Raw genomic sequence first — 24,803 nt, forward strand, 5'->3', positions numbered from 1 at the left:
TTAGATAGGTTTACTGAAACACCAGTTTGATGAATCTGTCTTCTGCAATGGTTCACATTTTTATCCAACCACACCCATGTGAACCTTGTGTCAACTGTGACATAAAATGAATCTGGTGACTCCCCTTTTTCCTGCAATTCTGCTTTTCTACAAAGGCATTTCTGAATTCATTGATTGTTGGGGTGTAGAGAGTGTCAGGGAATTTGAGTAGGTGGAGGGAGGTCATATACAGTAAAAGTCCTTGGCTGGAATCAAACCAGGGATATTGTGGTTACATAGATTTCAAGCTCAGCAGGACACATCTGTATGACCCAGTATGAAGAAACAAAACATGTTTCTCAGAAGTCTTCAAATAGAACAGTTTTGTTTTAAGTTTCTCAATAACTTCCATGGAACGAAGCAAAATGCTATTTCAGTTTGTTTTTTTTTCTTCACCACATTACCTGATGCTTAAACACTAAGATGTTTGGTGAAAATGTGGTTCCTTGGTAAACTTGGACCAGAATATGGCGTCCCATGGATATTATTTGAATGACAATAAATTTGTTTTATTTTTTGCAGGTATCTTAAAGGAACACTGGATCAGTATGTGGAAAGTGACTACACGCTGATATATTTCCATCATGGACTGACCAGTGAAAACAAACCATCTCTCAGCTGGCTACGAGATGCATACAGGGAGTTTGACAGAAAGTAAGCTAAATAACATCACTGGAAATGGCACTGACAGAGGCCTTACAGACCATTATATCATAACTGATGAAAGCTTTAGTGTGGCCTCAATTTTTCACTGGGCTCTCTTTGAAATAAACACTACGGGCCCTGTTTTCATGGAAGTGCAACGACAAGCGTTAGCAATGCTTGGAAAGTTTGGTACTTTCCTGACCATGAAATTGGCTGTGACCATCTGATTTGAGAAGTGCCCCATCAGAGTGCAGTGCCATTACACATGGCTGTCCACTGTGCTTACCTTCATTAAATCACATGCAAATGACACCAGGCAGCTATAGAACAACTACAAACACCTCTATGCACATCAGATTGGTCCATTATAACCCTGTACTCATATCCATACAGATATAATGTAACCATTTACAACGTGAAATACAGTAGCATTATGACTGAAATAGAATAGGTTTGATTCGATCATAATCACTGCTTGACCAAACTTTTTCACTTGAAAATGCTGTTTATTATTATTCTCCACAAAAATGAGTTGCATTTTTTAGGGGCTAATGGTGCTCAAAAACTCACGACACTCTGCACGTGCATCAGACGGGGTAATAATGTACGTTTTATGGGTCTTGCGCATGGGTATGGCAAAATGGCTTGATTGCGCCCCCCAAAAAAATTTCAATGAAGTAGCCCTCGCAGTATGTTTCACATACATGTACAAAGTTCAGATTTCAAAAGAACCCCTTTGGAGCATACCCTAAACCCAACAGGAAATCAGCCATTTTGAATTTACTGTGCAGCTTCGGTGAAGTTCTGGGGTCTGAATACCTCCTGTACCACTGTACATGAACCAAAAATAGCAGGTTGAGTCGCCCACAGAGTCTGTGCGACCGAGACGCACGGCGTTGCATTTGTCGTGCTTGCTCGTTTAAATAGGGCCCTAAGACTGGCTAATTGAGCATCTATTGGAGGGGATAGAACTAATTCCTCTCTGTGTCGAGAAAAACACAATCATCCTACTTGAAATAAATGACATCAAATCCACAGTCCTTTATATGGATGAGTTATTAATGGGTGAAAAATATCAATATACCCATGATTTTCTCTTGCCTTGACTGCATTGTCCATTCCATCTTCCCTGTAGGATTGTTTTCCATCACTGCCAAATGGCTTTAGAAGTAAACAAAACTTTCTATTTCATTTTGAGTTTCTGATACTACAATCTGAAATGTACTAGTGATGTTCTAAATCATTGAAATATGTGCCTTCATTCTGCATTTTTGCTGAATAAGTTGTATTTATGTATGGAAAGGAAAGGAAAAAAAATACATGACCAAGCAGCTAAATCAAGCTAAAGTTAATCGAGCTGAAGTACAAGTGAAAAACACTGTATGCCTCAGTTAAAATGTAGATCAAACCACACAGCCACACACACTGCTCCAGAGACTTTATCTCTACTATCTGCGAAGTTCATTTTTAAAAGAATATCTGCTGTATGTGTTTTCAGGTATAAGAAGAACATCAAGGCTCTGTACATCGTCCATCCCACCATGTTCATCAAGACTCTGCTGATCCTCTTCAAACCAATCATCAGGTTCTTTTTTTAAATTTTTTCTACAATTACTGAACATATTTTTGCAGATGATGCTGAACCTCATTCAGCTATAAGTTGCTGATTGTATTTTATTTTTGGAATTTGAGCTTTTAGTGAGATTTTAAACATGAGGTTTTCTTGACACCTTTAAAGTGTGAGCCTTTATTATTTAACATATTTTGCATGTTCTGTAAACACGGTGACTAGTCCTATATAGGACAAAATTGAAGGATAAAGTGTAGCACTTTATCACCACTTTAGCACCATTTCACCTAAATCCACTTTTCAACTTTTTTCAAATATTGCAGAAGTCCAGCTTGGGTTAAAATTACTAATGAATTTGGCCTAGATGTCTTTGCTTAGAATCTGGTTTGTGAGCAGACTACTGCTATTAAAACTTGCTAGGATTGAAATAAAACCTTTTGATTAAAGCATTCTCAATAGGTTTTATCCCAGTTAAATCAATGTGGGGCCAAATTGCAACAATATTTCATTAAATTGGTGGCTGTAGCCTTCAATATCTAATCCTGTAACTTGGTTTGTTAGCAGCCTGCGAGGGTTATTTAGAACATTACAACACACAAGCTGTTGTATAACGTGGATATTGAACAAACTTACACAGAACTTGCAGTTTAAATAGTTAATCAGAAATTGAATTTGCTAAATGCAGCCTGGAGCTTCAGGACTCTGCTGTTGTGTTCGTGCACATGGCATTTTCAGAGAATTCTCTCAGGAAACATTTTTATTTACCATTAAAAACGTTCCTGCGATTAAGTAATTAGTAGAGAGTAGTAAAAATAAATGCCTAATGTTTGGCAGGTCACTCAGTGGTGATAAAAATGTATTCAAAAGACTATTAATAATGCACTAAACTCATAAAGCATGATAATGCAATAGCTGCTTGTTAATAATAAAAATGTTTGGTACGGATACTGTTAATTCTGTCCTCGGAAGTACTTGCTATGTCGCAACCACATTTCATGGTGTCACCCAGCCCTTTTTCATGCCCCTTATCTTTCAATATATGGTGGCTGGCCCCTGTTAAATGCCAGATGTAACATAAATTATGCTATGCTGGATATGTGGATGCTACTTTATACTGTAAATAGATTTTAAATTGTAAATGAGATTGTCAGTCATAAGGAGAGCGGTTCTGACATCCAGTACTGTATTAGTGGTTTTCCCTCGTTAGTTCTTCATCTGTTTCCACCGTGGGAAAAACGTTTCTGTTGGACAGTCACTGGCATGTGTCCACTGCCAGCACTTCTCATAGAGCGCACCAGTTAAACTGATGAGAAAACTAAACCAACAAACACTGACAAAAGCACAGTACCACTCAGTTTATTTGGTTTGTGTTTACCAGATGGATTACGAAGGTGTTACTTTGACATGATATTTGAGTTCCTGTGATTTCCCAGAAATATTGACCATCTATCGAAGGAAGTAATTTAAATTAGGAACACGCTCATTTCATATGGATTTAGGGCAACTTCATTATAATAACTGACAAAATCACTAAGAAATAGCTGTAGTAACATCTAGTGGCAACTGTAGAAAACTACAGCGACACTGTAAAATGGGATGTGTAGCAAATATAAGCGGCATGCTAACCCTTACAACAAATAATATGCCACTTGTATACCATTAATTATGTATTTCACAGTCTTAAGTTGTTCTGCACTGATTTTTATTCTAAACAAAGCGTCCAGTCCTTAGACCGGGGGCCCTGGGAGTAGGGCTGGAGATGGTTTTAAGTGTTGTCAGGACTAGTGGCGATATTATACCCAAGTTTAATAACTGATAGCAAAACAATACTCTTTTTTAATACTTTATTTTAAGTAATTTAAAAATGTTTTTCTACAAAATCCTTTTTTATTGACAAAAGAAATCAAAGTGTCAAATATTAAATGTTGTCTAAATACAATCAGCCCTACAAGAACACTGTCTAAACAAAATACAAAAATAAAATTAAATTGGCTTTTGCCTAAAAATGCCAAAGTTTTGATTGAAATCAAGACCTGTTCTATCACAGTGTAAGTTCACAAGATTATGAATTCTATCCCAACAGTCTTTGTCAACTTTCAGTAGTTCAGGGTTTGTGCTCCAGACACATTTCACTCAGTGCAGTATCCTTTTATGAAATGTAAACTTATTTTCTTGGAGAGGAGGACAATCTGTGAAGCTATGGTCACATTGTATCCCATTAAAAAAAAATTGTGGAAAAAAAATTGTCATCCTCCAATTAAAACTAACACATTTACAACAATTGGTTGTGTGAAGGCAGCAAAATTACAAGGTAATGATTAATTTGAAGGTGATTCAATCTCTCTCTCTCTCTCTCTCTCTCTCTCTCTCCACTGTAGTTTTAAGTTTGGCAGGAAGATCAACTATGTGAGCTATCTGAGTGAGCTGGAGGATGTGGTAAAGTGTGAGCAGCTGCTCATTCCTGCCCGTGTCAAAGAGTAAGAGCTTCCTACTGTATTCTACTGAGGTCATTTTGTACATAGATTTTAATACATTGTGTTGTTAAAATTGTTGTTGTATTACATTCACTGTTGCTATTTTTTCCTCTGTATCCTGTTACACCCTGATAGTACATTTCCACCCAGAAATTATCTAAAGCTTAACATATTCACTCGCTTTCAGGCACAATAGTATATATCTTTAACTAATTGACAAGCTGTGTTTTAAAATCCCAAACAGCTTATAATCTAACATGGTCTCTGTGTCAGGTATGACGACAAGTTGAGAGCGTCTCTGAAGCCGACCGCCCAGCCTCCCATTTCTCCTCCTCGCAGTGCTCCGCTCCCCAACCAGGTGTTTGGGGTGCCACTTGCATTGTAAGTGACTAAATCTCTGTCTGTTAGATTCTGCTTTGGCAGCTTTTACTCACATCAGTGCATATAGAAAACATTTGCTCTAAATGTTTAAGGCATGAATTCTAGCGATGAGGCAGAAGTGCAATGCATAAAATCATGCAAATAGGTCACAAGCTTCAGTTAATGTTCACATCAAAGATCAGAATGTGGGGAAAAAATGTGATCTCAGTGACTTTGGCTCTGGCATGATTGTTGGGGCCAGACAGGCTGGTTTGAGTATTTCCGAAGCAGCTGATCTCCTGGGATTTTTCATGCACAACAGTTCTTTACTCAGAATGAAGCCAATAACAAAAAACATCCAGTGATCAACACTTCTGTGGATGGAAATGTCTTGTTGGTGAGAGAGGTCAGAGGAGAATAGTCAGACTGGTTGGAGCTGACAGAAAGGCTACAATAACTCAGATAACCAGTCTTTACAACTGTGGTGAGAAGACAAGCCTCTCAGAATGAACAACATGTTGAACCTTGAGGTGGGTGAGTTACAACAGCAGAAGACCATGTCAGGTTCCATTCCTGGTGGTAATGGTGTGGGGAATGTTTTTTTGGCACACTTTGGGGCCCTTATTGCCAATAAATCATGGTTTGAATGCCACAGCCTGTCTGAGTATTGTTGCTGACCATGTGAATCCCTTTATGGCCACAGTTTACCATCTTCTAGTGGCTACTTCCAGCAGGATAATGCTCCATGTCACAAAGCAAAAGTCATCTCAAGCTGGTTTCATGAACATGAAGTTCACTAAACTTTAGTGGCCTCCCCAGTCACCAGACCTGAATCCAGTAGAACACCTTTGGGATTTGGTAGAACATGAGACTGGCAGCATGAATGAGCAGCTGACAAATCTGTAAAAATGATGTGATGCACTCATGTCAACATGGAGTAGAATTTCAAAGGAAAGTTTCCAACATCTTGTGGAATCCAGGCCACAAAGAACGCAGGCTGTTTTGAGATCAAAGAGAGGAACTACCCAGTATTAGTATGGTTTTCCTAATAAAGTGCTCAGTGAATGTATGATAATACTGTTTGTATTGGAAACCTTACGTCTAAGTCTGTTGTCCTAACCACTGCGTGTGTGTATCAGGCTCAGACAGGGTCCAGACGGTGATCCAGTTCCTGTGGTAATGAGAGACACAATTAGCTTCCTTTCAGAACAAGGTAACTCTTTTTGTGGCGCTAAAAACACAAGAACAATGCACTAATGAACTTTAATGTATTTCCCTTCCTAAATAGTTTCCTCAGTTAAGAACTGTCTTGTTGTTCTTTACCGTGTGTGTGTATGTGTGTGTGTGTGTGTGTGTGATTCAGGTTTAGAGATTGAGGGGATCTTCAGACGGTCTGCCAACGTTACTCTGGTGAAGGAGGTCCAGCTCAAATACAACTCAGGTGTGGTCAACAGGCCTGTTTAACCAGCCTATAAATCTGGAACTCACTACTCTGCTCCCTGGTGTTTTGCATCAGTGACTAATTATTAGTCAGGACGGATTTCCTTTTCTTATTGCACTTGTGTTTGCGTGTTTCATAGGCGAAACAGTGAATTTCAGAGAGATGGAAGACGTCCACTTGGCTGCTGTGATTCTGAAAACATTCCTGAGGGAACTACCTGAACCTCTGATGACCTACCAGCTCTACAATGACATCGTCAACTTCACCTGTATGTTCAAACAGTAATTTTTTATGATTACAATTCGTCGAAATCTCATTCTTTTCTAGATAAGAATTATATGGAAATTACCACTATTCAGGCAACAAAAAAATCTAGTGTACAAATGAAGTTGTGCTTTCGCTCAAGTCGTGAGGAAGCAAGTCTAGGATCAGTTTAAGTCCTCTCAGGTTCCTTACTTCTAATCAAAACACTGGCACTTTAGAAATTAAATTTTCCGCAATATCTTACATGCAGTATAACATTTTTTTTTTACAACTTTTTCACTTTTCCATCAACAAATTTGATTAAAAATCAAATTTTTTATATTTTTTACGATGAGCACTTTGTCTTCTGACAGTCAGCGAGTTTAAATGCACTTCAGTACCTGGGTTACAGTGGGCTTTCTGCAGTAATCCGACTTCATAAACACCTTGTACATTAGATGTTTAAGCAATTAAAGAAAATTTGATGATGGTCTTCGGTATCTAGCCACAGAGAGACAAGTGAGACAGAGAGCGAGAACATACATGGTAACTACCTGATGTAGTTCAGTGTAATTTTGTGGACACAGTGAAGTGTATAACCTACATTGCAGACTATCCCTGCAAACAGTCCCCGCAAAGTCCCTGAGAACAGAGACAACCCACCGTGACAGCTGTCTCATGAATGAGTCTTTGAAAGGGGTAAAAGTGTAAATGCATCAGTTTCCACAGCGGAACAGTTGACCGTAAAATTCAGATAAATTGGTGCTGTAAGAGTGTATCTTCCCAGGGCGCCATACACAGATAAATAGACACTTTGTTTATCCTGACGGAAATTCACATGTTGTAGCATCACTATACAACAGAGTCCAAGAAATAAAGAGATAAAAACAGATAAAAACCACAAGATATCTAGATCAGCCTGAGAGGTAAGAAAAATGTGCAGAATAGGCTGATGGGGACAAATAATATGGATAAACAAAGAATACAGTTATCAACATTTGTGCAGATAAGAGCTATGTAAAATATATAAAAAATATATATATAAGTGCATAGACACCAGAATGAATTTAAATTTAACCGACTGGTATAAGCATGTATATGTGGATTTTCAGTAACCAGGTTACTACAGTAAATGTAAACCCATCTGAATTCCTGTGTAACCTAATTTCTCCCAGTAATCTGTGTTCTTCTGCATGTAAATGTACTGATTGACTACTACATCTACAGCATCTACATCCTAAAGGAGCTCGACTTCACAATGGTGATTGTGTTTGGTGTGTTCCAGCTGTATCCAGTGACAGCCAAGTGACAGCCATGAAGACGCTGGTAGAATCACTGCCAAGGGAAAACTACGCATCACTGCGATACCTCATCACATTCCTGGCACAGGTATAGCTGATACACTTCAAAACCTTTCAGGCCTATATGTCGGTCTGCCTGTCACCAACGTGTGTGCATGCGCGTGTGTTTGTGTTTAGGTATCCGCCAACAGTGAGGTGAATAAGATGACCAACAGTAATCTGGCGGTGGTGTTCGGTCCCAACTTACTCTGGGGGCGGGACAACGCCATGTCGCTCAGCGCCATTGGGCCAATCAACAACTTCACCAGAACCCTGCTGGACCAACAGCATCTGATCTTCACCTAAACCCACCAAACAAAACCCCACTGTGACCCTCCTCTTCATACGACATTTAGTCTTTAGTTCACCCCAGCTACTGACCAATCAGGAGCTTCATCAGGGTACTTCTCTTAGACAAGCCAACTTCATCTGCTTTTCAATTCAAATATCATACACTTTAAAAAGATCCTATGGACCAATTGAATTTCATTTAGTCTCCAACCAGTCTTTACATTCTGATTCGCTGTAATTGTCGAGTGGCCTAGACTACTGCCAACTTCTGACTCCCATTTCAGTGTGACTCCAGGCATGAGTGGTTGTGGATGGAAATGGTACATACATTAGACTGCAGCCAAATAACCCTCTATAAACAACTTATAGCACAGAATTCAGCACCTAATAAGTAGGCGACTTACCCTCTATCCACGCTGAGTCACATTGATCTTACTGTGAAGACCCAAGGCACCAATTTAACTCCTATTGATAGAGGCAGTGGCAAAGTCTGATGGGCAAGTCATGTATTTTTGCTGCTTTGGTATTGCTTTTTGCAATTTTGACAAGTCAACAGAGCTACCTACCAAGTTCTAATAATGTAGCAGTTGCCATGAGGTGAAAGATCGAGTCCCTGATTTTGATATTGCATTTTATTGTGCTACTAAATTCTATAATTTCTTTCTGCTTGTATATGTTGCAAAAGTTTGTTCCTAGTTGACTCACACAAATTACAACTCGTAAAATGGTTCTCAAGTGATTTTAGTGTTGCACTTCCATAAAGTCTCACAAGAGATAGATTTAAAAAAACTCTGGTCAGAACTGAAGCAGCAGTGGCCAAGATATCCTGACTTTTTAGTCCCATTTTGTCGAGCTCGACTGGATCCTGTTGTGCATTTCCCATAATGCACCTCAATGGAGTCTGTCAACAGACCCCCCCTGCCTAGGAAACCTGGTCTTTTAAATTCCACGCCCCCAGTTTATAAGACAGGCTTTCAGTTATAAATGAGATTATTATTTAATAATCAGTCTCAAGTAGAGCTGAGATACCCCTGATGAGTAAAATGATCTCCGCTTGTAAAATTGGTGAAATTGCCCTTTATTTAGACATATTTCTGTCGAGCAACCACTACTAAAGTTTTCATGTGAACCCCCAGCAGAAATCAGTTCACATGAACACGATGCCAGACTGAGTAATGAAGTTGAAATGGCAGTTCAGTCTTATTATCAGGCTAACTCACTATAAAGAGCTCTCACATATCGCAGAGTTTCTTTTCCTGGACATAAATGCACTCCAGTAGATTTATTAATTGTGTTGGTCCCAGTGTGAATGCAGGGTTGGTCAAATACAACCACTGGCCGCAATACAAGCAACCTGCAGTTCTGTTATCTACAGTGGCAAGAAAAAGTAATTCAAATCCTGCCTGGTTTTCTGCATGAAATTATTCATAAAATGTGATCTGATCTTCAACTGAGTCATACATATAGACAAACACAATGTGCTTAAGCTGATAGCACAAAAACAATTATAATGATTTGTGTCTTTATTGAACACGCCCTTAGACATTGACAGTGCTGTGGGAAAAAGTACATGGAAAACTGTCCAGGCCCAGAGGCAGCATAGTGGCCCCAAATCATGATGCTCCCTCCACTGCTCTTCAGCGCTGAGATGACGTTTTCATGTTGATATGCATTGCCATACATAGTGTACATAGTTCTTCCCAAACAATTCAACCTTAGTTTCATCAGTCCACAAAACATTGTCCCAGTAGGTGTTGTGGAGAGTCGAGCTGCTATTCAGCAAACTTTTGCTTTGAGAACAGCAGCTTCCTCCACGATGTCCCGCCACGGACACCATGCCCGTGCAACCATGAACGATGATTTCCATATGGTAGATTGTGAACAAAAATGTTAAACAGCTCCAATGATTCTTTTAAGCCATTAGCTGTCAGTCTGGGCTTCTGTTGTACCTCATTGAACCTTCTGCATTGTGCCTTTGGAGTCATCTTAGCAGCCACTTCTAGGAAGAGTAGCCACAGCACTAAATTGTCTCCATTTTAGTGTTATTTTCGTCAGCCATTTTTAGGTATCGTCTTAGTCCTGAGGACAAAAGTCCGTGTTAGTTTTAGTCATATTTAGTCAATCTCATCCTTTTTGTTTTTTAGTCAGTTTTTAGTCGACTAAAACTCTGGAAAATTTAGTCACGTCTTAGTCAAAGAAAACGATAAACATTTTAGTGTAGTTTTAGTCAAGAACAAGAGAATTTCAGAATGAGCATTTTACTCAAGCTTCACCTGCTTCAACTGCTTTCGAATTAGATTTCACCCAACTGATTTTAGACTAAACGAATAAAATGAGATGAAAACTAGAGACCGTATTGCGATGGGATCTCACCGGCCGCAACGCCCTTCAGCATGTTGACGTGCCGACCCATGAGTACTCAGCAGTCATTACTTCATTATTGACAGGCATCGCGGCTGGTGTGGTCCAATCACAAGATGGTCTCTAGTTTTACCTAATGTCTTAGAGTGGACAGGAATGACTGAAACTGGGAGCACATCAGCAGATGTTACTTTTTCTTGCCACTGTAGTACATTTCTGAATATACCACCACCCCATCACACCCAACCAACTATTAAGATATTCCAGTCCTAAATGCATGTGTTTATACTTGTATTTAAGTGTGTCTCAGACGTGACCTGAACACAGTCTGGTTCATCATCTTTTTATCTCTATAGGAAGAATAATAGCAATTGGACTTAGACGTCCCCAGTCTTTCTCTGTATATGTGTGCTGTGCTGTCAGTCTGTCTGCTTCTTTCTATGTAGTAGCAAAAAATGGCCTCCAGCTTTCACAGAAAGATGCATAGAGAGCAGTGTGGTAATACATAATGTATAATAAGTACAGATAATGAAACAGGGCAGTTATTTAACATTCCCTCTAGGTTTATGATCCCAAACTAAAGTGTGGAGAGATGAAGAAAATGGAGATGTGCGCTTGAGTCTCCATGAAAGTCTCAGGTTAATTTATAATCGGTGAACTTGGTACCAAACGTTGTGGACAATCCATGAAATGCTGTAATTAAATTAAGCAGTGGAATAGGAGCTGTGTGATTCTAGTAGCAGAGCATTAAGTGTTAGTGCCCAAACACAGCTGTGCATGTGAATGAAATGAGTGCTGGACCTTCAAGTGGTTTTGCTGTCAGAGGACACGCTGCTATACTGTACTATATCCTGATAGTTTATGTGCGATTCTTTATGGCTTTCTCCTTATTATATTTGACTTTAATATTGTAATAATAATGTTATCTCGGGATTTCCAAACTTTTTCTACTGTCATAACATTACAACTGGCTAAACTCCATTGTCATTATAGTAACTGATTTAGGCATGACCCATCGTAGCTCATCAGAATATGTAGTTGTTGTTTTTTTAATGGTACGGGATAAACAGCTGACATAACTCCATACAATGAAATCTAATATTCAGTAGCACAAAAACAGAAAATACAAGGAGATGCACAAAATTTTCAGCATGTCATTACCATCAATTTTTAAATAGTGAAGGTCATTTATATACCTCAGTGGTAGAGAGAAGCAGGTCTTTATTTTCAATTTCCCATATTGTCAGTTAATGCAAACACAGCAGCTCCACGTTTACCTGTTGTCAGCATAATGCCCTCTAATTCCATCAGTACAACAACAGAGTCATGTCATACTCATCACTCATAAATTTCGTTCACTGATTAATTGCCATCTTTCCCTGAGTAAAATATTTCGTTAGTAAATTTTTACACAGTAAAGGTCTTCCAGTCCTCCCCATATTGGGAGGCTTTAAATCTGAAAGATTTGCAGGAAGTATTGAGGGTCAGTGACCACAGCATATATGGGTGAAGAAAATCAGCAAAGTGGAAGGACTCGAGTTAACGGGTGAATGAAAGTAGTAGTTGTGTTAGAAAAAGTGAGAGCAACAGAGTGCTGGTATGACCCTGTTTGGTATAGTGCCATGGACTTGGCAGGATTTTAATGTAAAAATGCAACTATCTAATCAGTGTACATCACAAAATTGAGCTACAATAACACCAAAAGAAGTCTTCATGTATCTGTTAACTGAGACAGTGTAGACTTAGCCAGCTTAAATTCTTGTGTTGCTATGGTTGCTGCTCATTACAGGAAGTGATGAATTGAAAAAACATGGGCGACTGCTTATCAGCAGTGGATCTTAACCCCCCATAGTATCCTTTGGTATGAAACACCAAATGGAGCATTCAGTGTATACGTTGCTGTCTTCACCCCTGGGGGATTTCTGGGTAATGACATTTAAAGCATTGTTAAACCACAGGTCCAGTGTTGCCCAGTGCAGCTTTAGTACTCCTGTGTGTGTTTGTGTGAGGTGACTTGAAAGAGGTTTGTGCATTTGGTAATTTGACAGTGGTAAAAGGAGTTAGTGTTGTAGTCTTCATCTTGGGTAGTTATAGTTTGTTTGTTGTCATTAATTCCGGCTGCCATCTTTAGCTGCATCACCTCTGTGTGCACTCTGGATCATTCAATTTGGAAGGCAACACATCTCTTTATTTTTATTTTTTTATTCTTCCCTTCATATAACACAGAATAGCCTTTTAAACAAGTTAAATTACTTATACTATTGTGATGTAAGTTTTATTTCTATCCTTAGTTGCCTTATATTTTGGTGTATTCTGTGCCACTAATGGAGTTTGTCATAATTGTCCTGTGTTTATGGTGCAAGGTCGTCAGGTCTGTCAGTGATTTATAATCCACAGCAAGCTGTGCAGTTATCAAAAATAACAGACAGGGGTTTATTACCCCAGAGTGCATTCGGTATTTATAACCGGACAGGTTTGATTGGATTATCCTGCCGCTATAGTACCAGCAGTCATTCAAGTATTGTTCATTCATTCATTGAATGTTAATATAGAACAGCAATGAGGATACTGTTACTGATACTGAAGACACCAGTATTTTCTGTAGTCTCCATATCTAAGAGAGACACGCTTTAATTCACTGCAGGCATGGAGCAGCCGTACTGTGGAGAGGAGGCAGCAGGAGCCCAATTAGCTGGAAGTTCAGATGTAGCAGTTTGCAAAATATTTCTAGTAGTGTAACAGTTCACTTAAAGTCAAAAAAGACTTGCAACTCGACTTTGTTTCATGACTTGGACTTTAACCTTTTGGCTTGGGTTGACTTTATATCTTCTCTTAGCACAAAGATTAAACATTACCTTACATTATAGTTTTTGTTTTTGTGTAACTGTTGTTAAAGCTTCATGTACACCCAATGTAGTTACTTCATCTATCCACATTATCGATATCCTGAACGAGGGATTACATTTGACTAATGAGAAGAACTGTGTAAATAGCATCAGCTTACAGAAGCAGCAGTGTCCTGCCGTTTTTTCAACTAGTATTTCTTCAATTATCCTATCTTAATTATACTCTGAGGTGCATCTCCAAGCTTTATTTTTGGTCTTCATTAAGTTTCCAAAGCCTTGATTTCAAGAAACTTTCCTGATAATCTGCCATCTGTCTCCAAATTCAGCTCATCCAAAGCATTGCATTCTGTGTCAAATTAAAATAATTACTTTGGGTTAAGAAGCTCTGTGTACTTTGGACCTGTAGTTGTTAATGGGTATATGTTATATATAACTTTGGCTGTAAGTGACAGTTACCCGTTTGACCGTTGTGGCCCAGATCAGTTGTTACATTGCTGTGGTCATGCAGTTTATGTAAAGACTTCAACAGGCCAAATGCTATTGAATCAGTTGTATTTCATTTTGTCAGTGGCCAAAATACTAGCAGTCAGTAAATAATAGTGTTGTAATGTTGTTAAGATTCTCATAATACGATGCTGAAAGGCACCAAAAGATCAGAGATTTAGTTTGACTGAAGCTGAAACCAAAAAAAACAACAAAAAAAAACAATCCTTGTTTACCTGTCGTAACTCTGTCATGTCAATGCCATGGGAATTGACATGCTATCGGTGTATAAATGGGTGTGTGCTTGTGTAGGTGTGTATTTGTGTGTAAATGCTCGTTCATCTAGACCCAGCACATTTGAATAGGCAAAATATGTCTAACTGTTGAGGTTTAAAAATATACAAAATTAAACTAGGGCTCCGTCAGTTGAGGTGTGTGTGTGTGTGTGTGTGTGTGTGTGTGTGTGTGTGTGTGTGTGTGTGTGTGTGTGTGTGTGTGTGTGTGTGTGTGTGTGTGTGTGTGTGTGTATTATTGTTGTTAGGTGAAAACCCGGTCACTCCAATTTTTGTGATTTTAATTTTTTTATTATTTGAAATAATGACAAAGATGATCTCGTTAGATTGACAGGGTCGTTACAACCATTCTCTTAAACGCCATTCACAACCGAATTGAAAAATAAACCAAAAATAAAGTGAAAAATGAGTTCATGTGAGATTTACATCTTGGAGATACAAGTTTTTTATCTGACAACAGCAACATGTACAGCGTGTGTGCGCCTGCGTGCGTGTGTGTGTGTGTGTGTGTGTGTGTGTGTGTGTGTGTGTGTGTGTGTGTGTGCATGCTCGTGCCTTATTTGTTTCCCCCAAGTGATCATGTGATTAGCCATCAAAGTGCCAGTGTGCCCGTTCTGCCATAGATTAAAACAATACAAGGTTCGTTCAACAAAGCTTTGGTGTTTGTATGTTAGACACTGTTCAAAGCAGCATGTTAAACCGGCTGAAGGTGTCCTGAAGACAAAACACACTGGGGACGGTTGAGCTTCCGTCTAAACTCCTCAGCTTGTTTGAACGCAGCCCAGCTGTAATGGACAATCACAGGCTTAAAGAAATTTGACCTCAGAAACTTCAGAAGAGGATTAAAGCTACATTAACACGAGTTCTGTAATAAATCTTAACATTCTGATATATTAAAAAAACAAAAATCTCGGCGATTTAAAGTTGCTCAATTTAAATGAGGATAAAGTCAGAGGTGATCATCACTGACTTTTAAAAAAATTCATGTACCGGTCTCTCTTGAATCTTGGGATTCTCCGATTCGTCTCAGAACCTTTCGTAACTCAGCGTGGCCCTAATCCTCTTCTGGTACATTGGAATTTACCAGTCTTCTGTGAAAACTCCTCATCATTTCTTGTTAGGTTCCGTTTTTTCATTCTGAGGCTACGCATGTTCAGAATTTCTACAGTATCAAGTTAACCCAGTAGTAATTTAGATTTCACAAATGCATTCAGATTATCAATCAAATTATTATTCGTCATTATGCAACTAGGACCAGCTAATTTTTTTTTTTCAGATGTACACAAATGTTGCATAGCCGTCTTCACTTTATATCCAACTCCGTGTCGGACATTCTTTTTATCGTGTCTTGAATTTTTACAGTAGATGCAACCAAGTACAGTTTGTTTATTTCATTTCTATGACACTGTTTCTCCTTAACTCTGCTGATCGATTACAGCCCTGTCTAATCTATGGATCTTCGTACTGTAACTGTTGTCATGGTGACAGTGAACAATATTTCTCAGTGGGAGAAATAATTTGGTTTCCAGGCTGGTTTATTGATACTTAGTGATCTTATTTTCTTAAGTCTTCAATTTTTTCATCCTTTACTTTTTGATATGTTGTGGATCTTAGTCTTATATATGTATGATATAATGGTAATATACTGTAATATCAATGTGTGCAAACAATAAACAAATGGTGAATGAAAGCTCGGGTTTTAATTTTTTTTTTTAAGACAACAGATGACTGCGCAAAATTCTTTCTTTTTATTTTTATAAAAACATGACTTTCACAGTACACACACACACAAAGAAAACCTCTGTATGTGACACACACATACAACTCCAAGTCTTCAATTCTTATAGAAACACTGGGAAAGCCATCATAAAGGCCAGTACCAACAACATTCAAATATCATCAAACTCCCTATGTAGAATGAGTCTATATTTAAACCCACATTAGAGAGCCCAAAGTGTGTATCCATTAGTAGTGTTAGATTCTTTGACAAAGACTGTTGTAATGGGAACTCTGCAGAGAGACTGTTTTTACTTCTGCCAAGGTGAGCGTCTCTTTGGGTAGTCTGCAGCCGGGCGCTAGGTGGAGCTGATGACCAAGGAGAGGCTCGACGGTGGCGCTAGAACAAGGAAGTGGTTGTGAAGTGCCAGAGAACGAGCCAGTCACGAGCTGTCAAAGGTATTTGTCGTGCTGAACCACTGAACGGCGAATGAAGAAACAAGTTCAGGTTGAGAGGTGGATTTTGGCAGATTCTTCCTCAGCCGTACACTTTATTACAAAGTTGTTTTCTATGTTCCCCCTCTTGGCAATTCTATATATTCAATACCCTTTGTAGGGTTTATTTATTCTTATTACAATAACAAAAGTGGCTTTTTTTGTGTGTGTACTTGCACTTTTTGAGTATTTTTAAACATCTGTAATTTTACTTCAACTTCTGCATTTTGTATCTCAAGTATTGTATGTTGCTACATTTCAAGTCACATGATGAGGTCGAAAGGTGTTAAATCAACAGCTGCAGCAGAGAAAAGGCTGGTGGTGGGTCTGCGGCCGCTGGATAAGGCAGCCCCATGTCCAGAGAGGTGACTCTGCGTTCTCTGTAAAAAGTAAGTGACACATGCTGAAGCATGGCCTTGGTGAATGACCCAGTGTGTGCTTGGTCTGGTTAAAGTGCGCATGGTGGATCCTTTGCATTGAGAGTGAGTAGAAACACAATTTCGTCCTGCTGTGCACTTGTTGTGTGGTCTTGAATGTCAATAAAGTTCAGTTTGACTTTGCATTCGATTTTCACGTGTACATAAATAAATAACCATATATTGTGAAACTGTCATTTTGTGTGTGAATTTTTTAATATCAGTGTCTGTAATCTGTAATAATAGCTGCATTCAACCCATCATGTCAGTGTAACCAATTCAAAATATTGCCATTTAAATAAATATTTACTGATGATTTGACACATGGGCTACTCTGTAGGGATGAGAGTGACTCCTTCGGGTTCAGAAATGTGAAACTGAATGTGAGACCTTGTCGTAGAGTCTATAAACCCCAGAGAAACGCCAGGGGAATCTTTGTCAAAGACGGACGCAGATGTGGAGATGACCCTCTTGTTTTCCCATCAAGTAGCCTATAAAAACTCTTTGATATGTAATGACCGTGGTCTACAGAGAGTACAGACCATGGCCGGGACCCCTACTATTTGCAGCAAGACAAAGGGAAAACAAAGAACTGGAAAAACCATGGCTTCTTGCATATAGTTTTAGTTAGGATTTTGTATTCAGATAAATATATGTCCTTTTATTTTTAAAATTCCTGTTATATTATTATTTCTATTTTTTACTTTGGTACATTTTCTGCTTTGCTTTTATAATGTTTTTCGTAACGACCGAATCTGTGCCTCTTCACGTTTAATGTGTACAATGCACCTATGTTTCTCCGCTGAGGCCAAGGCCCTCCTGATTTGAGTCCTCTGAACTCTCCGGTCAGTAATCCACCCGATCAACAGGTTTCATTTCCTGCCTGGCCAAGCACCAAACAGAGAAAACAGAGCATCAGTGAAGTGTCATATTAAAATTTTTAAACTTTGGATTCATCTTAAGAATCTCCAAAGCAACACGCTTTGTAGATCAATGTTCACCTCAACTGTGAAGATATAATTGTGATATCAAATATTCTGTATTGCCAGGTGAGATTTAATGAGTAACTCGTATACCTGCTGACCTGAAGCACACCTGCTGCATTCACAGTTTTAGTGGAAGCCGCTGACTCAGCAGACGGCTGAAGTGTTCCACTGCTTGTTGCAGTACTGATGATGTGCGGTTTGAGGGCAATCAGGGACTCAGTCTCATCTGTTTCTCCATCCGTGGTTTGGACTAGTTGGATTAATGAACAATATATACAATGCAGCATGTAGCAGGATATATGTTATGATGTGAAGATGCATTCAAATCATAAAATATAATGTAAATTAAAACGTATTACAGAGGAAAAGCTAATAAATGTAAAATTCTCTGCAGGATTTAATATAATCTTTCCTACATTTGGTTTTATGCTGGCACACGCTGGGTGCCACTCCGCTATTGAGCTTGTGTTTCGGTCTAAGCCGCTGCTTCACTCCAACGTTCGATCTGCATCCCACGCACTTTGCTATGATGTCGTGGATTTCCATCTCCGCGCAGGTCACCGACGACTGGCCAGACACACAGGTGAAACAGCTCATGAATCAGCCGCAGCACAGGATCTGATGCTACCAGATCTTCGGTAGGACGGACTGGGGACTTGTCAGACAGGCGGCCCCGCTAACAAGCAAGCCACTACCACGCTGTCTTCGTGCTATATGCTTTACGTTCTTCTGTGGACTACACCGCTGCTTCTCTCCTGGGATTTAGGGTCCTGCTTGCATCGAATGAGCGCTAACATTAAGAGCTCTCTCGTCATCCATGGCTCCCTGCAGCAACGCTGCACACCTCCACAAACCTATCAGAAAGAAACACTCTCTCAAAGTGACTCTCCTTAACACCCACAACAACAAAATCCTCATTCTCAATGAACTTATCACCAGCAATAACCTGGACTTTCTCTGCCTCACTGACACCTGGTTACAACTGTCAGACTATTACACACTGAACCAGACTACGCCTACTGGATTCACCTACCTTGACAAACCTTGGCTAAAAGGCCGGGAGGTGGAATTACTGTCATTTATAGGAAAAATATCAAGACAACTCCCATGTTCTATCACACCACCTCCTTCTTTTGAACATCTCATATATAACTTCTCCAGCCCAGTCACAGCAGTCATCTACCAACCCCCTGAAGCAATACATTCTTTCCGCTCTGACCTGTTTGCTTTCGTGACTCAGCTGCGTTTCATCTCTCCCTCAGTTCTCCTGCTTGGCAACTTCAACTTCCAGGTTGACTCCGCCGACTGTAAAACTGCGAAATAATTCCTGGAACTGCTGCACTGCCTCAGCTTCACACAACATATCAATTTTCCTACCCACAAACATTGACATACTGACATATTGACATAAAGGGAGTTTTTCCTTGCCGCTGTTGCCAAAAGCTTGCTCATGTGGGAATGTTGGGTCTCTGTATATATAACTATAAAGAGTCCGGTCTAGACCTGCTCTACATGAAAAGTGCCCTGAGATAACCTCTGTTATGATTTGGCGCTGTATAAATAAAATTGAATTGAATTGACATATTCTGAGCCTTGTCTCTTGAACCATCTTAACCATCCACAACCTATCTGCCTATGACCCTGTCCTCCCCAACCCTCTATCAAAGAAAAACCAGACTATGACATCTCACCCACCTCACTCTCTTCCTCTGTCCACAACAAAGTGTTTCTTCCTGCATCTGCTTCCCCCACTGAACGTGTCAACTACAACAACGAAACTCCCCTCCTTTCTCGATCAAGTGGCCCCCATTAGAACACAGTCTGCCTCATTTCAGCATCCTGGGACACAACTTAATTTCACCAAATAAAATCCCGAAAGCATCAATTGGAGTGGCTCTGCATAAAAACTGGACTCAAAGTACACATCCAAGCCGGCCAAGCCCATGGATAACCTCTCCCAGCACTTTACAGCTGATCAATATAAAACCTTTCTTTTATACTTTCAGACCAATATTTACTTCATCTTTAACAACTTTTTGACAGCCATCTTAACTTGAACTTTACCTACTAGCCCCTCCTGACACCTCAACCTCTCAGACCACTGTCCCCCGCTGACCTTTCTCACATCATGACCGGAATGAAAATTACCACCAACCCCAATGATCCCATCCTTACCGGCCTTGTAAAGGCCTGCCTTCCAGCCATCTGCCAACTCTCATGAGTTGAACTGTGAACTCCTCCCTCCGTTCAAGTCATGTCTGTCCTGCCATCAGACTCAAACTTGCCTCTTTAACCCCTCATCCTTAAAAAACCTGGGTTCAACCCCTAATCACCCAGCCACTTACGACCCATCTCTGACTTTCCTTTTTCGTCCAAAATCTTGGAATGTGTAGTTGCATTCTCAGCTTAAAGCCTTCTTCAACTCAATGACTTGTTCGAAAAGTTTCAGTCCAGTTTCTGCCCATAACACAGTAACCGAAACTGCACCCCTCAAGGTTACCAATGACCTGCTTTCTGCTGAATCCGGCTACCACAGAATCCTCATCATCCTCATCTAAGCTCATCATTTAATACCATCAATAACTCCATCCTCCTGTTTCGTCTGGAAACGTGACTTAACATCACGGACACGAAGTCCATCAATATCTTAGCATCGACAACACTATCGATCTCCCCTTCTCCCAGATCTGAAACCTTGGATTCATCTTTGACCTCACACTTTAAATCGAACACCACATGAACCATACAGTCAATAGCTTCCTTTCATCTAAAAAAATATCACCTGCCTTCAACCTTCTGTTACATTCAGCCACAGAAGCAGTCATCTAGGCTTTTAACACATCCAGACTTGATTACTGCAACAGCATGCATCAGCACACCACACAAAAAACTTCTTAATAAACTCCCACATGTCCAAATCTCTGCCATCTTTCTCATCACTCTGTCTCACTCTCGTGACCACATTACCCCCATTCTGCAGGACCTTCTCTGACTCTCTGCATCCATCACTACCTTCACCGTCTGGAATTCTCTCCCGATGGACATTAAAATGCTCTGCCACCACCATCAGGGGGTGCACTGAGCTTAAACTCACCTTTAGAAGTTGCTTTTAACTAACGCGCAGCTCTGTCACTGATGCTTTTATATGGGAATACCTCCTTTAGCTTTTTCCCTTTTCTGTATCTGTTCCTTTTTGCCCCCCTACATTTAATTCTGCTGTTATGTGTAACTTATCTTTGCTTTTGGTATAGCTTTTTATGCCTTTCAAAATAATGTATACATAAAATGTTTTATTATCATTATTGAATTAAAGGATCCTAAAGGAGGACCTTTAGGTCATAAAACATTTCCAACAAATGAAGCATAGTATTTGTTCAGGCAGAGCACTGAAGTCACGTTTGTATGGGCATCAGCTGGTTGGGGAGAGGAATCTAGGAAAGAGGTTTTAAGAGAAACAAGGCTTCTTTTCCTCTCAGGCATGATCGTAGGAAACGTCTACAGCGACACAGCTGGATCACAGCTGGATGAGCTGGCTTTGTTCTGTGGCAACTGTTGGTGCAGTGGTCTTTCTGTGTTTGAATATCTTTAAACTGTTTGACAAATATCTGCACACATATTTATACAGTGCTCAGATCAGTCAAACCACAGTGTGTAAATGGATATCACTGTTCATACACTAAAGCCACACAAACCATTTCTAATGGCAACAACGTGTCTTTCAAATTTATTTGCAAATTTATGGATATTCTCTTTGTAAATTCATTATTCAATAATCCAGGTTATGATTATAATGTTTTATAATGTTTTGTAGAAGTAATTTGTTAGCCCAATTTTTTTAGACAAAGTGTAAATAATGTAAAGATGTCTTGCATCAAGCTATATTTCTACCAGATGAACAAGGTTTTTCATCCTCACATGTGACTGAATGGAAATGGCAATAGACAATTAAAATGTGTTATCACTGAACGGCATCAGACTCTTGAGTTAGTTCAGGTGTTTGTCTCGCCACTTCAGTCAATGTGCATCCTCATTCATGTCTCCCCAGGTTGACCTTCGCTCTGGAATGGCCATCCAATCAACCAAGTAAAGAGAGAACCATCAAATAAAGAAATTGGCAATGTACCCCACAACCTGACACTTATCGCTATTATTCTCCTGATTCCACTCATGTGGCCACAGCTCACCTGACACAGGCTGTACTTCTCATTTTGCACTCTGCTGCCAGCTGTCCACGTTCTGACCTGGTGGTCAGCTGGTTGCCAGTCAGCCATCGATTCATAACGCTGTAGGACAGAGGCCTAGTTTTCCTGTGTTTGGTGTCAGTTTGTGACCACTCTTTCAGGGGCCCCAGTCACTGGATTTTGACTCGCCATTATGTGACTTGCACCTCCCTTGAATGGAGATACTGTTTTTATCTTGCTAAATGTTCATCTGAGGCGTACTGCCACTTCTCGGATGAGAAGGGCTTGCTAGCATTCAAGGGGAATAGCAACATGCTTGTTGCTTCGCATAGGTCAGGTACATTTAGTTTCGAATATTTCCCTTGACTAAGATTAAGATACAATTAGTATCTTGCCATATGTTCATCTGAAAATATTCAATATTATAGGAAAATTGCAGGGAGCAATCATTTTGTTTTGAGGGTGTGTAGCTCTCTTGGCAGAAATTTCATCGCTGATTAGATTCATAGAGAGCTCCCTCAGAAAGTAGAGCCTATTCCGCCAAAACTAACTCTTTAACCACTTGCTACAAATATTCAATTCCTTGAGGTACATGTCTCCAACTGGAATGAAGCAAAGCACTGGTTCAGGAAGAGCACTGACATCTTTCTTGTGGGGCTGAGTCATTAAATGATGTTGTTTTATTTTTTTGAACTTCCCAAAACTTAACTGTGTGGGATATTCTTTGATGTAGATTTAAAAACATTTATTTTTGTGTGTTGCCAATTTCTATTTGAGCTACTGTCAATATGTTCCCTTCCTGTGTGTTATAGTTCCTGTTTACCTGTTGCAGCAGGGGGGGCTTTAATGAATAAGAAACACATTAGATGAACATGTGGCTGCAGATTCCTGGCAAAAGCTTTGTGGGGGGGACTGGGAGAGAGCCTGCCACTGCGTGTGTGTGTGTGTGTGTGTGTGTGTGTGTGTGTGTGTGTGTGTGTGTGTGTGTGAGTGTGTGGACTGACCTTGTTCCATGCTACTCTGTTGTGGAGAATAACAATGCCAATCCTGAGTTCCGGTGTGTCTGGTGTTCTTCAGCGTTGTGAGCGACCAGTTTACGGCTACTAAATAAAACTGGTGCTGTGACCCAGATCCTCTGGTCAGCGGCCACTGATCGCCGAGGTTTAGCCGTACGCTTGTGACGGATTCCAAGTCAGTGGACTTGATGGATGTTGTCGTTCTGTATAAGCACAGGCATTTATGAACAGTCATATTAGAGTCATATTGACACAATATGTAATTTTCCATGTGATCTGCATAATTGTTTTTTTTCTTTGCTCACTTGTATCTCAAATGTTCTTTCACTGTGTGAGTTATGTAATGGAAAAGGACAGCATACTTCTAGTATTTTGACTCCAGTTGTTGGAAGAGGCAAGAGTTTGTTTAAAACAGATGGAGCAGTTGGATGTAAAACTACAGTGCTAAATTATGAAGTTCCGTTTGGGTCACTGACAATCCTGCAATTGAGCATCAGTTTTCCACAACAGTTACGTGAGGTCATTGGTGAGTTAGGGAACCAGATAGGCGAATCGCCGTGAATATCCAGCTGCTTGCTAGCCCATCAGATTCCACTCACCCCAAGGCAGAAACCACCAGTCGAGTAAACTAGAGTTGAAGCACCTCACCTCACACCCTGGGGTACAGTTTCTGTCCATCGATAATGAAATTTTTCTAACCATTTTCTTCAAAATATATTTTACCTATCTGGGGAAAGCATATTTTAATATCACACAAAAATTCTGTGCACCTTATGTTTCATTTAGCTTGAAACTGTCCTGACAGTTTTTGTGATATCATTTTTTATTGGTTTCAAAATAATGAATAAGTAAATTCAACATTATCATAAAGAAATGATAATGTTGAATTTGTCTGACCATTTCAGCGTCGGCCCTTACCGATAGAAGTCCCCAAATCGCGTTGTCTCTCCAGTTAGATGTTTTTGTTGGCGTCTTCGTGTCAGTGACTCTTCTTCTTCATGTTTGTATTCTTGTGGTTTTGTGCCAGTAGCATGATAGAAACATCACCAGCACACCCAGTTGCTCAGCGTGAATTCTCCGGACAATAACCTGCTCCATTCACACACAGGCTCACTCGGACATTACACGGACTTTGTACTAGGGAACTGGCAGGGTGAAATTGGTTTAATGTCTGGCCCAACTGATTTGGACATTTGTGTTATCACAACGTGGGTAACATCTAGATAAGTGCATGGTTGCAGTGCATGGCTGAAAGCATTAATAGTTGACGTGACCCTACTAGGTAACATTGTCCACTGATTGTAATGGATCAGTTGCCAAAGCTCTATTTACCAACTGCAACAGTAGGGCTAGTATTGTTTTGTGTGTGTGTGTGTGTGCGTGTCATCGTGGCAAAATGTGGTCCTGGAGTCTCCTACTATAGTGGGAACTACCACTGAGGTGGTTTTGAATACTTTGCCGGGTATTTATATTTCTGTCTATCTGTTCGTCTTTCTGTGGACAGATTTTGTCACTGCGATGGCGTCACAACCATGCAAGTTGCAGTCACAAAACTTTACAGGTGTGTAGCTGAGCTCAAAATGAAGGCCGAGATTGAAGATGGCTGA

The 24,803-nt window shown here is 39.9% G+C and overlaps 1 protein-coding gene and 1 long non-coding RNA gene across 3 annotated transcripts in view; one reads left to right on the forward strand and one right to left on the reverse strand.

Moving 5' to 3' along the window:
- The window catches only part of arhgap1 (Rho GTPase activating protein 1), a 28,760-nt gene extending 14,205 nt beyond the window's left edge, over positions 1–14,555 (forward strand). The window contains exons 5-13 of the mRNA XM_040141869.1: positions 562–693; positions 2,183–2,269; positions 4,633–4,731; positions 5,002–5,109; positions 6,228–6,301; positions 6,452–6,529; positions 6,669–6,797; positions 8,058–8,161; positions 8,251–14,555. Of these exons, the coding sequence (XP_039997803.1) occupies positions 562–693; positions 2,183–2,269; positions 4,633–4,731; positions 5,002–5,109; positions 6,228–6,301; positions 6,452–6,529; positions 6,669–6,797; positions 8,058–8,161; positions 8,251–8,418 (979 nt within the window). The 3' untranslated portion in view covers positions 8,419–14,555. The remainder of the gene's footprint in view (positions 1–561; positions 694–2,182; positions 2,270–4,632; positions 4,732–5,001; positions 5,110–6,227; positions 6,302–6,451; positions 6,530–6,668; positions 6,798–8,057; positions 8,162–8,250) is intronic.
- On the reverse strand, positions 10,426–24,289 carry LOC120797997. Of its 2 annotated transcripts, none has more exons than XR_005708607.1 (3): positions 24,115–24,289; positions 23,185–23,399; positions 10,426–10,482 (listed from the first exon to the last, which is right to left on the reverse strand). It is a non-coding gene; the product is annotated as an uncharacterized LOC120797997 (long non-coding RNA). The 2 variants fall into 2 exon arrangements; XR_005708606.1 differs by lacking the exon at positions 10,426–10,482 and adding an exon at positions 16,163–16,977.
- Positions 24,290–24,803: the final 514 nt, after the last annotated feature.

This window comes from Xiphias gladius, chromosome 13, assembly GCF_016859285.1.
Source record: "Xiphias gladius isolate SHS-SW01 ecotype Sanya breed wild chromosome 13, ASM1685928v1, whole genome shotgun sequence".
NCBI classification, from domain to species: domain Eukaryota; kingdom Metazoa; phylum Chordata; class Actinopteri; order Istiophoriformes; family Xiphiidae; genus Xiphias; species Xiphias gladius.